The sequence below is a fragment of the Oenanthe melanoleuca genome, chromosome 7 (genome assembly GCF_029582105.1).
Source record: "Oenanthe melanoleuca isolate GR-GAL-2019-014 chromosome 7, OMel1.0, whole genome shotgun sequence".
In the NCBI taxonomy this organism is placed as follows: Eukaryota; Metazoa; Chordata; class Aves; order Passeriformes; family Muscicapidae; genus Oenanthe; species Oenanthe melanoleuca.
The window spans coordinates 33,580,757-33,598,176 of NC_079341.1; the positions used below are offsets into that span (position 1 = coordinate 33,580,757).

The 17,420-nt window shown below is 39.4% G+C and overlaps 1 protein-coding gene across 10 annotated transcripts in view; it reads right to left on the bottom strand.

Moving 5' to 3' along the window:
* GTDC1 (glycosyltransferase like domain containing 1) overlaps window positions 1-17,420 on the bottom strand; it is a 284,555-nt gene that overhangs the window by 229,042 nt on the left and 38,093 nt on the right. For all 10 annotated transcript variants that reach the window (XR_008840915.1, XR_008840914.1, XM_056495914.1 and 7 more), the window contains one exon: window positions 4,067-4,277. Coding sequence is in view for 8 of the 10 variants with exons in the window: in XM_056495914.1 (XP_056351889.1) it covers window positions 4,067-4,248 (182 nt within the window). In the remaining 2 variants the exon portion in view is untranslated. The remainder of the gene's footprint in view (window positions 1-4,066; window positions 4,278-17,420) is intronic.

A 17,420-nucleotide genomic window follows, 5' to 3' on the forward strand; every position in this document is an offset into this window, starting at 1 on the left:
TTTTCAGAGCTCTATTAATTGAAAACAATAATTTGTTTTCTCTTTTGTAAAATGTAAAAAGCACAGAATTTGTCTTTAAAATATAGTTGTCAGATATCAAGGGGTATATATATGCTAACATTTACCCTAGGGGTATTTCAGGGCTAGAATCTGTTACAAATAAAATCTTTATTCATATGAACAGCTACCTGGGGGGCAATACTGAATGTTATACATAATATTTATATATATATATTTAAAATAATCTAGCAGTGCTATTAAAATACACTGGAAGCTACACTGAATTTAGTCACTCTGTTTTACAGTCTTATGCTACTAACATTTTGGAGGTTGAATTACTTTCTGTAGAGGATAGCTCCTGAAATATAAACTCCTTTCATTTAATGTGTCATACAACTGTTATACTATCTGTAATTTAACAGATTGTTTACTGTAATGAAAAAAATAATAATGAAAAGCATTTTCATTTTTCATTAAATTGCACAATTGTATTTTCAAATTTGAGAACTTTCCTTGAATTATGAATTTTAAAAATTATTAAAAAAATATTTTTTTACATGCTTTCTAGAATTACAGAATAGTTGCTGTATGCTATGGAAAACAACTTTAGGCTAAAGATCAGACACCCACATTTCTCAAGAAGCTGAAGCTGTCTGAAGGAAGTTGGGAGACAAAGCAGTGAGTGCAGAAGCTCTGCAGAGTGCCAGCAGCCTGAGGAGGCTCTGCTGGACCTTCCAAATCCATGGAATGAAGAAGATAATATCCCAGGTGCTAATAAAACTCTCAGATGGTTGAAAACCTTGTCTAGAGAAAGCAGACAGTAATTCCTCCCTTTTCCAGTGCATTTCAAATGCTGTGACTTGGAGATTGCCACCACAAGAATGAAACTCCTTGTACCAACGCAATGTCCATTCGCCTTCTTTCCAATCAAGGAAGAATCGTCTGTGACTCTACAGCAATTAAAACTCAATCTGTGGCTGCTGCACATCAGTCTATGCAATCATTTCAAGATCTCTAGGCAAGTGATCTACCTTTAAATTCTCCTTCTGGCCTCATAAGTTGAAGGTAATCTGTATGCTTGGGCTTCCCATTCCTCAGGGCTCCCGTGCTCCTCCCAGGAGATGAAGGAAACCATGAGCTGGTTTAACACATTGCTCAACAAAGCCAAGAAAACAGAAAAGCAAAACTTTTCTGGAGAAATGCAGCACAGACTTTGCATGGGGGAACTAAAATAAATCCAGGCAGTGCTGCAGACCAAACACTGAGTGTCCAATATCTCCCGTACCAGCTCGGTGTGTTCCCCGTGGAGGGTGAGGACATCCCCCTGTGACAATCCCAGGGAGATCTCCACATTCCTGGGAACACAGCATTACTGCACACCAAGAGAGCGGCCGTACAGTTCACAAAAGTAACGTTAAATGTCCTGTTTGTTACCAGCTCAGCTTTAGCTCGGGCTCAAGGGAGGACACGTCTGCTCTCTGATAAAACAATTAGCAAGTTCATCACAGAAACTCTCTGTTCACTGCAGAGTATCTGATTTAACATCTATGGCTCTGGACTGCATCCTTTGTTTCAAAAGCACTTTTTAAGACTATTCCTTAACTTGCTGAGTGTCACATTTAAACTAACAAACCTTCCTGCTCCCAAAAATCAGTTTATATGGATAGAAGACTTGGACTTCTATTAAAACATATCAATACCACTTCTCTAAAATGTATCTAACATCAGACTTAACGGCATCAGTATTACTTCTCACACACACCAGGACCTTGAAATAAAACACAGTTTGAACATAAAGATTTAGTAAGGCAGCTCTGTTATCACAAGTGTTTGCACTTGAAATATCCGCGACCTTTCTGCACTACTACACATACAAATAAAAACAAGGTATTTACGAAATGCCACATTTATGGAAAGCACTTATAAAAGAAAGGGTTTTTTCTGTAAATAATGTCAATATTATAAGTAATGCAAATTTGGTATTTTCCACGACCTCACAAGAAGGTTTAAATATTTGAAATATTTAAACGTACAATTCCAAACATGCAGTATTGCCAGTTTGCAATGGAATTTTGTCTTTATAAACTACTACCTGGGAAGTTGATCTTCGGTGGTTATTAGGAAGATTAGAAATAACAGAATTAAAATTAATTTTAATCAATTTTTTTTATAATAGGAGAGCAGTCATCCTCACTAGGTTGAATCTGATGCACTTATACTTTCAACTTAATAAAATAATCGAAACATCAACTACAAAACAAACATTAAAAATGTGCAAGTAAAGTAGAAGGTACCTCTAATGAGTTTTCCTCTCACCAGCCACATCAGCCCTTGATCCTAAAATTTTATGCTGCCCACGAGGACAAGGTATAAATTCTATTTTAACCATTGCATCTTTGTCAACTTTGACTATTTGATTCCCTCTGCTCCAACCCGAACAGCACCAGCAAAGAAAACGCTCTCGTCTCCTTAAGATGCTCCATTGGTTAGATCAGATTTATCTGCTGTCAGTAAAGGTTGTATTTGCACATAAGTCTATGACAGATTGCAAGTTTATTAACTTCAAGTGAGTTTTCAGGCTGCTGGGTTGAGGTTTTTTTGTTGGGTTGTTGGGTTTTTTGTGGGATTTTGCTTTTTTTGTTGTGTTTTTTTTGTCAGCGCTCCCTCCCCCTTTCCCCAAGATGTGGGTTACTTGACAAATTGGAGTTAAGTTATCTTAGGTCAATGTAACTGTAAGTTAAACTAATGAAGTGTATGTCTATGAGTGATGTCTGATTAGTTTAATGCAGTTAGTGCTGGACAGCTTGGGCTGCTGACCTTGAAGGAACACAGATAACATTGTGATGCGTTGGAGGATGTGGTTGTGATACAAGACAAATTTACATAACAGTTTGTCATGTACACTCCTCCAAAACAAAACTGTTGCAAAAAGAAAGCAAGAGGAAACCAGTGCTAAATGCCTCGCACAAGACAAAACGGGGAAAATTAATTATAACGTCTGGCTTGAGGTGGGAGATTATTTTAAATGGGAGCCAAAAGCAGGCACAGGAAAGGTGTACATTTACACAATATGTGTTCCAAGATGGCTTAGACATTGTGCTGGGTAACACTGAGCAAATGCAGCCTTCTACAGCACAAATCTACTCTGGAAAAATGATATTCCTTCCTCAGGAAGCACCTACTCGCTCACAGTAAAAAAATACCAGACCCAGTTCTGAACTGTGACTCTCTGGCACATCATTCAGGTTTGCTCAGAGTCCTCCTGAAGTTCATTCTGCAGCTGCTTGTGCTAAAAGAACCATGTGAATGAACAGTCTCTCCCCATGAAGGTGCACAGTCTCCACACAATGTTCTGTACATGTGAGCAGAGCTCTATCTCACTGCTCCAGACAATCACCTCACCACATCTCATCTGATCAGGTAGGCCAAGCAAAACTGCTGGGTTTAGAGACAGCTTGGCTCTGGAGGAGCTGATTCTCACTATGTGATAGCTATCTTGTTGACCTAAATCGCCTGTTTTTATCAGCCCAGGTTCTAGCTGATGGAAATTTGCCACTTACATAAATGTATAATTGACACCCACAGTTGCTGGCACGTTACTGAACTGGACCATCATTAAGATAAAACTGCTCCCTTAATCCCCCAGGTCAGCCTGAGCAGGACACTGATAAATCAGACTTGCTAATAGATACATGGGGAGGGCACGTGAGGAAGCTTGCAGTGTTCACATCTGGGCCATCTCTCAGCCTAATCTGTGAAGCACAGTTTAAACCCTTCAGAATGACTGAGCTCACATGAAAAGTTTCAAATAAGAGACACACATACATGTACAGACATCAGGTACACAGATACTGAGAGACTCTCACGGACTGGAGACACAAGACAAAACAGTCTATGAAATTCTAAATAAAACATAATTTCTCAGTTATACCTCAAGAAGAAAAACCTGTGCTGCCCACTGCAAGTCCTTAATTGCTCTCACATACACCCTTGCATACAGACAAAGAGTAAGTTCAAGAGACCTGGTGGCAATTTGAGTTTAGAAATTATTCAGTCCCTTGGTTACCTGTAACTAGAACTTGTTGGCACTGTTTGCATGAAATAAAGAGCAGCAGTCCGTGCCTTCCAATGCCACTTCTTGGCTGGGAGTGTGCAGAGGACACAATCTTCTTGTAGCTCTTCCTGGAGAAGATCCATCAGCTGTTTGTGGGAGCCACCATAAAAGGGTTCAATGAGAAGGACACTCATTTTCCAAGTACTTCAGAACTGTCTGAAATCTGAAAATGAAGACACAGAAGTATTTTACTTTAGAAACATATTATTATTGTTGTTGTTGTTATTACTTAAGAAAGTTATATTGGAAGAAGAAGAAACATACTGCAAGGCCTTGTAATATAATCCTTAATATTATATTAATGAGGTTACTGCAGAAAAGGCTACTTAGCAATTATGATGACTAGATTATTTTGACCTTTAAAAGATACTGTCTGTAAATTTTAAATGAATGAAAATGTGCAAGACTTAGGAACACACTGCATTTTGAATTTAGTGTTTGTTTTCAACTGGGTATTTAAAAACTACTTTACACACTAATTCCGTAATATGGTCAATTATTCCATAACTTAGGATGTAGCTTATTCATTCTGATATAGGTTTCCCTCCTTTTCCTGATGGCAGAAGAAACTAAAGAGCAATTGAAACACACTTCAGCCAGAACAGTTGCCAGTAACAGTAATTTGGGTAAAAGACTTAAAGGCAGAGAGCAGTTGGGGCATCCCTCCTGCACTGCTGGGAGCTGGGATCACAACCCCAGCAACAGGAGTGTAACCATCTTATTTCTTCTGAATACTCCAAAGTGGGTGGAAGAGAACACTAGAGGAGGCTCAAGGAAGCTCTGAGACAAAAAGCCACAGAGCTGCTCACAAACAGGATGCAGAACGTGCTGCCCAAAGCGAGGGGACAGATGAAAACCCGGTGACTATTGCTCATCATGAGTCACACCCTTGGGGTACTCAAAAGCTGCTTTTCACATGCTTCGAGCAAAGCTACCACACATAAAAGCTGAAAGCAAAACCCTGAAAGGTGTTCACCATCCACAAACACCTCTCTGATGGTTTCCCTCTCTACACTCCCTAAGAATGATGGACTCCCTGCTAAATTCAGTTACTCAGGACTCGTGTTTGACACCGTACATTGCAAGACCTTATACCCATTTCCTGACCTGCAATTTCTAGTGGTTTCAGACTGTAATCCTTATCTTACCAAAACCTCTGGTGACAAGAAGTGAGAATTCAACAGAGACTACATATTCTCCTGAAAATCTCAATCATCATCTCAACCATAGTTGAGAAATTTAGTTGGATTCAAGATCACATTAAAAATAGTATGTATTCTGTAATCAGAGGGCAGAAAACAAACAAAAGGCCTTTTAAGTGCACTGTAGCTATCAAAAGATCAGTTAACCAGCAACAAAAATCCAAACACTGAATCACTTTAATTGGGAGACAAAACATAAGAAACCTTTAGGTAGCTATTGGCTGTTGGCCCACCATGGTGCCAGATGAAATGGTGATGTAGAGCTTCTGGGTCATTACAGAACAATCAGCAAGAGAAAAAAACATTCCATGCTCCAACTTTCTTGCCCTAATTCAGTCTGGATTCAGGTTATCATTTGCTCCATTATTCACTCCTCCATAGTATTTCAAATAAATTACTTGTTTTAACAAACATGTTCTTTGCAAAATCAAAAGTAAAGCCATCTGGAAGCAGATACTTCACTCCATTTTGGAGCTTGCTTCTTTTCAGGTAGCAAAGCAGTTTCTGATCTCTTTTCCACTGACCTAATTTCAAAAAAAATCACACTTTTGAGATCACTGACGTTTTCTGAATTTACAATGATGTAACCAAAATCATAGTCTCTCCTCCAAAGCCCTTTTGGAGCCTGCAGGGTAATAACTGCTATAAAAACACAAGCTGTGGTTTAGAATCTGCACTATTCACCTAAAGAACAATTTGTAATTAATCATGCTATGCTTGTCATCAAATGCCACTGAAAATTTAATTCAAGAGACTAAAGGGAAGCGTTTTATAAATTCAGCCCCTAAAAATGGGGGTATGTGAAAAGTTGGTAAATGCCACTGAGTCAGTCACTCGGGGAGCCTTGCAACTAATTTACAAATCATTAGCAGTATCAGTAATAAAGCAATTTGTTCATGAAGCATCTGATCAAATCACACTTCACCAGACTAGTTCCGAAACTGGTTTTATCACCAAGTTTAGCTGAACCCACACTGTGCTCTTTGGTTTTATTTTGCACCAGTTTTCACTGTACATCCCTCACGGGAACAGAGAATGACTGTACGGGCTGACGGTAAGAGATTGCTCAGTCCTCGTGCTTCCTCCTGCTTAAAGACCCTGACATTCAGCTACTTATTCTGCATTTACCTACCTTTAGATCAATTAGTGAAACCGCATGATGCAAATATTGCACAAGTATTGCCATACAATAAACCCCCTTTGGCTATTTACATTGGGAAACTGGGTTGAAATTGTGGATGTGTCGCGGAGTGGGTGTTGAGATAGCTCTTGATATGCAATTCTTCACAATAACACTCACAGACCCCGTGCCAGCAGCCCATGAGGGTGACAATCAGCAATGACACGTTTTTTTCAGAGACGACCTAAAGCTCAAAGGTTTTCTTACAAAACTCACTCCCCCCAAAACATGTAGGTACTGCTTATTTAAATCCTCACTAGCACTTGTGGCATTCTGTTGTCGTGTGATCTCTGTACATTACCAGCAATATACACCAAATTTCAATTTAGAAAAAATGTTGTAATGTTATTTAAGAAGCAGTATATGGTTTATTTTATTCTTTTTTGTTGTTTGTTTTCTTTAAATGAGATGTTACCTATATAAGATACTACTAAAGAATAATAGCAGTACAATACATGTCACATTCACTTCAGGGCTTGACTAAGATGAAGCAACTAAAAAGTCAATAAATCTTCTGTTTTTAAAAGATACACTGATAACGCTAAGGAAATTATATTATATATAACTAATAATTTCTTGTACTTAGAAAGACACAGAGGAGCTAGGACATGGTCATTTGGCTCATATTTCACCCACATGACTTCCAGTTTTGTTCACATACAAAAATAACAGCTATTATTTTTGCTTTATTTCCCTTGACCCAGCCAAGTTAAGGTAAATATGTACCATAAACTCCTCAGAGGTCTCCAAAAGACACAGCTGATAAATGGCCTGAGAACATTCACCGTATCTGATGGAATGCAATCCTCAATTAAATATAAATCACTCCAGGTATTCTTTTCCCCATTTCAAAGAAAACAACAAATATTAGAAAAACAGAACTGCTTCCCCTTTCTCATTACAGTATTTCCTCTCTGGAGCCAGCAATCCTGGGTGTTCCTCAAACAGCTCAACCCCATCCACACGGCTGCAGGATCCTTTCCTTTGAAAATTTCCTACTCTGTCTTTACCATACAGAGCAGCACAGTCCTCAGGATACACATTACACATCTAAAAAAAAAATTCCCTCAAAGTGGTAACAGTGTCAAAATGACATGAGTAATACAGAGGTATATTGAAGTATTGAGAAATGTAGGTGGGTAATTAGGTGCTGTCTCAAAACCAGCAGCTCACAGTGACATTCAGCCAGGACTTTTGTCACTTGCTGCAGCTCTACCCCACACTGAAACACGGCAAGTGATGGAGTCTCTGAAAGTGCCACTGCTGTTTGAACCAAAAATTTCCTTTTAAAAGGAAGTCTGTGTACTGTACAGAGTAATAAATTAAAATTTACTTTAAAGGCACAGAAGAATTAACTGTTCAACCAGCCACAAAACCATAGCTTCTTTTTAAACTCTAGGTGAACGCCAGCATAGGTATTTTTGTTAACCAACCTAGGCAGAGAAAACCCCTCATTTTCCACAATTTATTAAAGAACACACGTTCACTCTGTCTTACATGCAGAAGTGTGGTTTCACAAACATCAGCACAGCTCACATCAGGAAGCCATAATTAGCTCTGTTCATTGACATACTCAGACAACATAAATTACAGACCACGTCTAAATATCTGTCCAACAAAACAGCTGAGCAGCCATCCAAACCCAAAGGAATAATTGTTAATATATTCCACAGGTAGAGATCTGCTATTAGTTACAGGAAATAAGGTATATGGTTTCAGTGATGATTGTTTTAACCGTCACAGTCCCACACATATGAGAAATTTATTCCGCCGCCGTATCCGAGCACACGTGGTTGGTTCAGTGCCTGATAACTCAACCCACCAGGTATGACCTGTGGACATCAACACACTTAAATCTTTGATGGTTTCACATAAACATGCTGGCATGGCTGACACAGGCAAAACATCTCCACATTGCAATAAAATGCGATTTTCCAAAGGACTATTGAGAGTCCTTACCTTTCCTCCTCTGTCCCTTCTCCCTCCCATCCCCACCTGAAGTGGGGATGTGCTGTAAATACACACACAGAGACTGAAAGAGCCTGCACTGCCCTCCCACTCATGAGAATGACTCACCAAAACCCCAAAGCTGTACCTTAAACACAATCACATCTCAAGGTTGACCAAAATTTAACTTGTATTTAGATCATTCAAAAGTACCGGTTCTGAGGTTTGTCATTACTGAACTGCATAAGCGAGAATGGCAATTTATCTTTTATACAAATCAACTGGAAAAAGCAAGAAGCCCTCCACTTCTTTTGAGAATGTGGTAAACCAAAATCGTTCACCTGTATTTGGACTGAGCAGCAGTAACACTAATTTACTGGTGACACCCATAAACCACAGGCTGGTCCATGCACACAACCTGAGAGTTGCAAACACCTACAGAATGCCAAAATCTACCATTACCTGGAGGCAGCAAGGAATGAAACCTGCATGGACTGCCCAGCCTGCTTTGGTTTCAGTAAAATACCACATCTCATTTTTACTGTGCTTATCATCTGCACACACAAGGGCAGGGAGCGACAGAACGAGGAGAATGGCTTTAAACTGAAGGAAGGTAGGTTTAGATTAGAAATCAGGAGGAAATTCTCCCCTGTGAGGTGGAGAGGCACTGCACAGGGTGCCCAGAAAAGCTGTGGCTGCTCCTGGATCCCTAGAAGTGTCCAAGGCCAGGCTGGACAGTGGAAGGTGTCCCTGCCCATAGCAGGGGATACTATTGGATGAGGTTTAAGGTTCCTTTCAACCCAAAAGATCCTGTGATTCTATGATGCAATCAGAATTGCAAACAACATAATTTTTAAAGAAGTGGTTTGATCTTAAGCAAAGTGTGAGGACTGCCAGGTTCAGTTTTCAACCTAAGATGGAAGAGTAGAAACTGGAAGCTAAGAGTTTTAAGATGTTCCATGGCTATCAATCCAGAGACACTCTGACACAAGAGACAGTAAAGGCTCCTTTTGGAGTTTTTGTGTTTAGAAAGTAACATGCTGTAAAATCTGCACATTACCCTGCTAAGACTGCTAAAAATATTGCTATAAATCTTTAGGAAAAAAGTTGTTCATGCATATACAGTGTATGCATTTTAAAACTCAGAATTTAAATTGTTTTATCCTTTTATCTAGGTAAAGGCACTAATGACCTTCATAATTTTCTGTTGTAAATTAGATTTTTTTTTCCAGTTACAGAAAAAGAAAAAAAAAATCACTAGAATTTTCCTTTCACCTTCTTCCTTGACACAGTCTGAGACTGTCATAAATACTTTGCATCTATACTTCTAGCCCTCCTCAGTCAACATCTTTGAAGATCTTAATCTATACTGAATAAATTATTGCAATTTATGCTTTTTTTCCAGTGGAGAAAGACATCTGTGCATCACATTTGTGGTTAACTCAAAACCACAACAGTCAATGCTACCTCAGTGGGGAAGCCTCCATCCCCCTTGGAGCACAACACTCCAAAGACACATTTTGAGGGAAATTTCCCTGACTGATGTGCCCTCCTCACTACATTGGGAGCGGCAATTAAACATGCAACTTGGTTTCTTTGTGTCTAATTGACCTCCTAAATTGTACAAATAGGACTAAATACTACTCAGGACATGGTATGAAGGATATTCAGTACTCTGCAAACTATTTTCACAAATTCAGATTAACAAAGGAAAATTAAGAATTGTTAATATTTAATTAGGATAGCATTTTCTTCCAAAGAAAGGCAAGATAGAAGAAGACACAGAAAAGGTGTGATGGAGAACCAGGGCTGTGTTCTGCCAGGGAAAAAATTACAGCCATGATCACCCATCACCAGCAAACCAAATTAACTCTTCCACAGGATTTGCTCCTCTGTCTCCTCCCTCTAATGGTCCAAATAGATTTAAAGAAGTTGACATGAGTATCATGCAAAGCAGAAAATATTAAATAATTATCTTCACAAAAAGTTTTACTTTATTTTGAGGAGCTCTTCCACCACTAACAGGATTTTTTTAAACAAGGTAAAATTTAAAAAGATACAATTCTAATATGAGAGTATAACCTCACACAAGAGTATTCTGGGCTTGCAATTGGCTCCAAGAGAAAATTAGTTACTCTGATTTAACAATTAATTATAAGCTCCCATTTGCCATATATTTCAGAAGCCTGGAAAAATGAAAACTTATTTTAACAGAGACTGCTAAATTGCTAAATGATATGCTGGCTTTATCAAACTTATTTACAGCACATGAAGGATCAACACAGTTTACAGGACTCAACATTTCCAGTGTTGCACCTAGGACTGTAAATTTGATAGCACTGATGATGCTGAAGGCTTACATTAGGTTTAAATAAATGAAGGATCCTTGATTTAGAGTATCTCTGAGAGCAGAGGGAACTAATAGGTGTGGTAATGGGAGATGTAGCACTATTTTTAAATTTGACAGGAGACATATTAGTTGCTAGTTCCCTATTATAGAAAAAGCCCCAGTCTGGTAATAATGGGCTGGCATTTTGAAATTCCTCTGATTTATTAGGAAGATGATGAGAAATGTGCTCCACAGCTCTGAGCTTCAGACCAGTTTCTGTACAGAAAGGTAAGAATTACAGTGTGCGTTCATGGTCAGTTTAAAGAACCAATGTATTCATTTTAAAAAGTCACAAATATTTTAACTAATTTTATTTGAAAGTCTCAGTCTACAGTTCATATTAGCTGATTGATTAAAAGACAAAGTACTTGCTAGAAGCCATCATTATTCACTCTGTGAGGTAATAAAAAATCACCCTACATCAAAAAGTTGATTTGTTTTCCCCAGCAAATTTGAAGTAGCAAAATGCTAAGTGAAGAACAAATCACTCGTGTCCACAGAATTTGGGATTGAGGAATTAAATTAAATATGCTCTTGTATAAAAGTTGGAATTGCAAGAGTTAATTTAAACATTAGGCTCGGTAGCCTGAGATGTTTGGCAGCAACACTTGAGTGGGCACAAGCCAGATTTCTTTTGCAGTCAGAAGGTATCCCTTTGAATATGTGATGAAAGGATCTGCATCTTCAGTCACACCTTGAGTCCAGAGAAAGGATGGAATGAGATCTACTGTCAAATCAAGTTCAGCTGTGAAATCAGGGAGGGGTCCCACACACCGGAGCAATCCTGAGGGCAGGTGGCCAGAAAGCCAACTCTGTCCTGGGCTGCATCCAAAGCCTTGGGGGCAGCAGGCCAAGGAAGGGGATTCTGCCCCTCTGCTCCCATAAGATCCCAACTGCAGAGCTGCATCCAGCTCTGGGGTCCTCAGTATGACAGATGTGGACTTGGTAAAGCCAGGATGGAGAGCTAAGAATGTTCACCTGGAGGAGAGAAGGCTCCAGGGAGAGCTCAGAGCTCCTTTCAGGGCTTAAAGGGGCTCCAGAAGAGCTGGAGAGGGACTGGGGACAAGGGATGGAGGGACAGGGCACAGGGAACAGATTCACACCAGGAAGGTTAGATGAGATATGAGGACAAAACTCTTCTCTGTGAGGGTGGGGAGGCCCTGGTACAGGGTGCCCAGAGAAGCTGTGGCTGCTCCTGCATCCCTGGATGTGTCCAAGGCCAGCCTGGATGGGGCTTGGAGCAACCTGGGATAGTGAGAGGTGTCCCTGGGCAGGACAGAGAGTGGGAACAGGGTGAGCTTTAAGGTCTCTTCCAACCCAAACTATTCTGTGATACAAAGTTCACAAGACATGCCAGTAAGTTTGCTTGAAAATTTATTTCAACCATGATGGAAAACAGACTTCAAAAACCTTCTGTGTTTTTCGCCATGAGACCTGCAATTAAACAATACAAAAGGACAAATCATGAGGATTTTGCCAACCTATGAAATCCTTCACCAAGGGAAGAGAATAAATGATCAAGTTATTGTTTATAAGACGCAACATTTAAGTACTGGATCCCTACAGCAGTGTGAGTATGAAGCTCTCAGGATTCACAAAGTAATTTGAAAGCTGAAATTACCTGTACAAAAAAAGATCTCAGTTTTAAATATTAAGTACTAAAATTCAACAGATGAAATACTTTTTTGGTCTTTCACCTGCCCAACACCTCAGGAGAGAGCTGAACCAGGGCTTCATGCTATGAAGCCACAAGAACAGAAATACCTCTCATTAACTTCTGTGCAGTCAGCAGCATGTTATGGCTTTTAGAAACCCCTCAAAAGCTCTCAGAGTCAATAGCAAACCACACAATACTGAATGAGGGCTTCATACAGCACTAAACATATTTTTCCATGCTAACAATATTTATATGCTATTTCCAACTTGACATGTAGATGACATGTTACCCACATCAATTTATAAATCCAGCACAATAGGAGTTGCCAATTTGATTTAGTGGTGCAGCACCCTGTTTCCTGTAAATAATTTACCTACCAGGCTTTGACTAAGCCCTCTGAAAGGGCTCTAGAAATATTAAAGGCTCCAGATTCTGGCCAAAATGCTTTCTGACAGCTCACTGTAAGTGTTCCCCAGCATCTCTGCTGAACCAAGAATAGCAAATTTATTGACTTAAGTCACTTGTTTCCATCCTCTTGTCTGCAGAGTTTGCAAAATACTTCAAGGATTGGCTTAAAGCAATGAACAAAAATGTATTTATACATTTTACTTCACAAGCATCAGAAAGTTAAGGGGTCTGCCTCCTCACTGGGAAGTATCTATGGATACACACATTGCAGAAAGCTGAAAAACACTGACACGAGTTAAATAAACATGTCTGGTATCATCTGCCAATTGAAATGGTGAGCATTGCAGGAAATATTTGTTTTCCATGAATAAAAGCGATACACAAGCATCTCAAAACAATCTGTTTTGGAAGGTTATTTTGGTTGTTTTGTAAACAAGTTTAGGTTCTGAGCTGATGTTTTCAAAACAGATATTGCAAAGCGAATAAATATTCATGTCTGGGGGAGACCCTAACAGACACTGAACAAGTGTGGCCCTTTTTAACAGTGCCACAGATAATGCAAGGCAAGGACACTCACAGAGGACATCAAGATGTAAATTTTTCCTTGAAGTTTCTCAGATGGCTGAAAAGTGCCATTAAAATCATCATGCTCAAAGAAGCCTGGGCCTTAAAAAGCTTGGCTTTTATTGCACATAAGGAAATCTGGCTATAACCCACAACCAGTACTGTAGTCTTCAACAAAAAGAATTAAAAACAGAGATTTTTTTTTTTTTTTTTAATTTAACTTCATTATAAATCAGGAATGTATCAGTGAAACTCACTTAGGATTTTAGCTTTAGAATCACTTGGGAATCATTTTTGCACCTATCTAAAAAGAGAGTCCAAAAACCATTTACTGTGCTTGAGTAATCCGCCACACTCATAAAACTTTTCTTCAAAACCTGAAAATCCTTATCAAAATAAAACATCCTGCCCAACAAAACCGAAATTATGCTGTCACTTATCAGCTCCTTCCACTTGTACCACCACAGAACCTGCAGAACATGGCACACTCCTCCCACACACTGATGCAACACTAAGAATCACTGAATAGTTTGGGTTTGAAGAGACCTTTAAGGTTATCATGTTCCAACCCTGCAGGCAAGGACACCCCTCACTAGAGCAGACTGCTGCACACCCCACCCAGCCTGGCCTTGGACACTTCCAGGATTAGGAGCTCAGGAACATTCAGTATGGTTTATAATGGCCATGACTGCAGGGGTGCAGAGAACAAAACATATTCACTGCAGGGCTCAGAGCTGATGGAACCATTTTAAGGTCATTAGTGGAAGATACAAGCTAAAGTTTAGCTCGTTATTAGTAGGTGCTCTTGCTGACTCTGCTGATAAAAATCCCAGAAATACCATTAGAAGGCAATGCAAGAAACCACTCACACCTCACACACGCAAAGTCTGTGCTTAATATTCCCACTTCTTCATTTCAAAGCCACAAATACCACAAGCTTTGCCATCAAGTTAAAGATCTGTTCTGACTCCTACTAAAGACATCAGGGTTGTGCAGTTACTCTGGCCACTGGGAAATTTTTGGCAATACCCCCAGTTAAGCATTCACAGCAGCCATAAGCAGCTCTTGGAGGCTTGGAGAACAGCATATGGACAGTTTGGAAATGCCTCTGTAATCAAGGCAGTGTTACCTCACAATAGTGTTCCACATGCAGTCAGACCAACAGCAATGCTACAGATGAAATTTCTGGTTAATTTCTATGTACAAAGGACATGGAGAGGATCCAAAGGAGGTCACAAGGATGCTTTGAGGGCTGGAGCCCCTCTGCTCTGGAGCCAGGCTGGGAGAGCTGGGGGCACTCACCTGGAGAAGCCTCCAGGGAGATCTCAAAGCACCTTCTGGTGCCTAAAGGAGAGCTGGAGAGGTTCTTGGGACATGGGAGAGACAGGACAAAAGTAAATGGCTCCAGACTGACAAGAGTAAGGTTAGACTAGAGACCTGGAAGTGCTTTGGTGATGGAGATAACATTAAATCTATATTCAATAATATATTTACGCCGTGATTTTCAAAAATCACTTTCATTAAGTGCATCTGAAACCCAGAGAGGTGTTACATGGGCCTTACTACAGAGTAAATGATGCAGATCTTTCTGAATATTTTCAGATCCCATCTTCCCATCAGTGTTTAAGCAGAGACTAATCCCACAAAGCTTTGTTAGCAGTAGATACTTGAAGGTTCTTATGAAACTGATTTAGCCCCACCCTTAGGGCAGAAATAAATCTGGAAGATGCTCTCCCCCTTGGACCACTGAAGATAAGATATAATTACAAAGAATGGGAAAGGGCAGGAAGGAAAATAAGTTCCCTTCAGAAAACATACATGGTGGGAAAAAAACACAGACAGGGTACCCAAATTAAGCAACACCAAGCAAATGCTTGGAGAAAAGGGAATTATTTCCACCTATCTGCATTGATCACATAGACATTTGCTTCCACTGACAAGAAACTAATCCAAACTCTGCCTGTTCATCTCAAAGTGGTTATGAAGCCATATGTGGGGTGCATTCAACATCCTCTAAGATGAACAGAATCTGTTTTGCATGCCAATATCTTTGGAGAGAGCAATATTCATGCAAGATGATTCAAGCTACTCTTCAGAGCTGCAGCACTCTGCCTCCCTATTGAAGCTCTGAATGAGCATGGGCAAGAGATCCATAAACCATTTTTCCTGGAGTCTATAGACAGTTGGTTTCTTAACACTCACGGAAACATCATCTTGGGCATTAACAGAATGAAAAAAGTCTGCTTTTTCTCTTTAGAGATGAGTTTCTTTTCAAGCTGTGTAACACTACTTGATATTTAGTTTAGCTACTCAACCAAGCATCAGCCTTCAATGTATCCAAGGTGCAGAATGGTTGACTAACACAGACCATTTCACTTGTCTGGGCTTATTTACAAATACCACTTACATACTGCTGGCATTTATAATGACACCTGGGATGTTGCTGACACACCACTATGTTTGTAAAGTTGGAGTTTACAGGCACAGTAGATTCTAAGAAACGTGCTGGGGAATACACACAGCGTTTCCTTTGACTGCAACTAGAATGGTTACTTTGACTATATCCTATCTGAATAGGGAAAAAAAAGCTTCAGAAACAAGCTTTAGCAAGGTTAATCCCCCACTGATTTTCTTATCACTCAACACTATTTCACTCAATTACTTTTGTCAATGATTTTCTCAAAAATTTCCTCCTGGCCATATTACAGGGTTGCTTAAATTATACTGTAGAGACACATTCATGCATACACAGAACTTCTCATGTTTCTAACTACTGTTGCCTACTGATTTGTTATTCCAAAGCCCACAGCCTCTAAATACTACACTTCAGTCCTAGAAACCTTGACATGGTGTTTGATGACAGAGAAATACTTGGTTTGGTTTTGTATGTATATAGACAGACTATAAGGAAATGGAAGTAAAAATGGAATATAGATGATTTATTGAACTCTGCAAAGTCAAAGGAGTCCTATATTAACATGCTCAAAGCCTGGGAGTGTCCATGGTCAGGTTGGTTGCGGCTTGGAGCAACCTGGGATAGTGAAAAGTGTCTCTGCTCATGGCAGGGGGTTGAAACTACATCATTTTTAAGGTCTCACAACTCAAACCATTCTATGATTCTAAAATAAAACACTTGATCTGTGTACAAGCTCAGATTACTAGCAATTTGTAAGAGAAAGCTTGAATTCTTACACAAAACTAATAATAGAACTTCTAACTAAACATTGTCAATTATTCTGTCTAAATATGCTTTAAACAAACTTTAATTATTCTATCTCCTCCCTCCAACCCCAAAATCATGCTACACCTTCGGCCTGGGGTTTTCCCATTATTAACAACAAGAGGTTTCATTTATCTGCTTTTATCCAAAAATGCTGAAGAGCTTAACAAACACTAATTAAACCTTGTAATGCTCCTGTGAGATAGGCAGGTATTATCTCTGCTTTACAGATGAGAAAACCTGAATTAAAAATGGTGATTTGCACCATTCTCCAACAGTAGTTTTACAGTAAAGCCAAGAGCAGAAGAAAGGAGCAGTGACTCTCGTCCCTACTCCCAGCCACCACAACATACATTCTCTTTCATACCAGCAGAACTTTACTTGACACTTTGACGCATTTGAGAAAAATATTCTGAAAAAGTGTTAATTTATCATTAACATCATCCCTTCTAAGAAAATACAGAAAAATACATCTTTTACCCAGATTGCACTTCCATTATTTCATTATGAAAATGAGACAAAATTGTATCCTCTTCATCTGGATAGCTGATGAATTCCATCTTCAAAAGGAAAATCCACACTTCTTGAAACCATATGAATTGTTTCTCTTAACTGAAGCCGTGATTTCCTCTTTTCACTTAGGTTTCTTAATTTCTATTTTCCCCCATTCTCTTAGCTTCTTTTCTCATTACTTCATGTTGTATTTTCCTTTACTTAGTCCTACATCACCTTTTTTTAC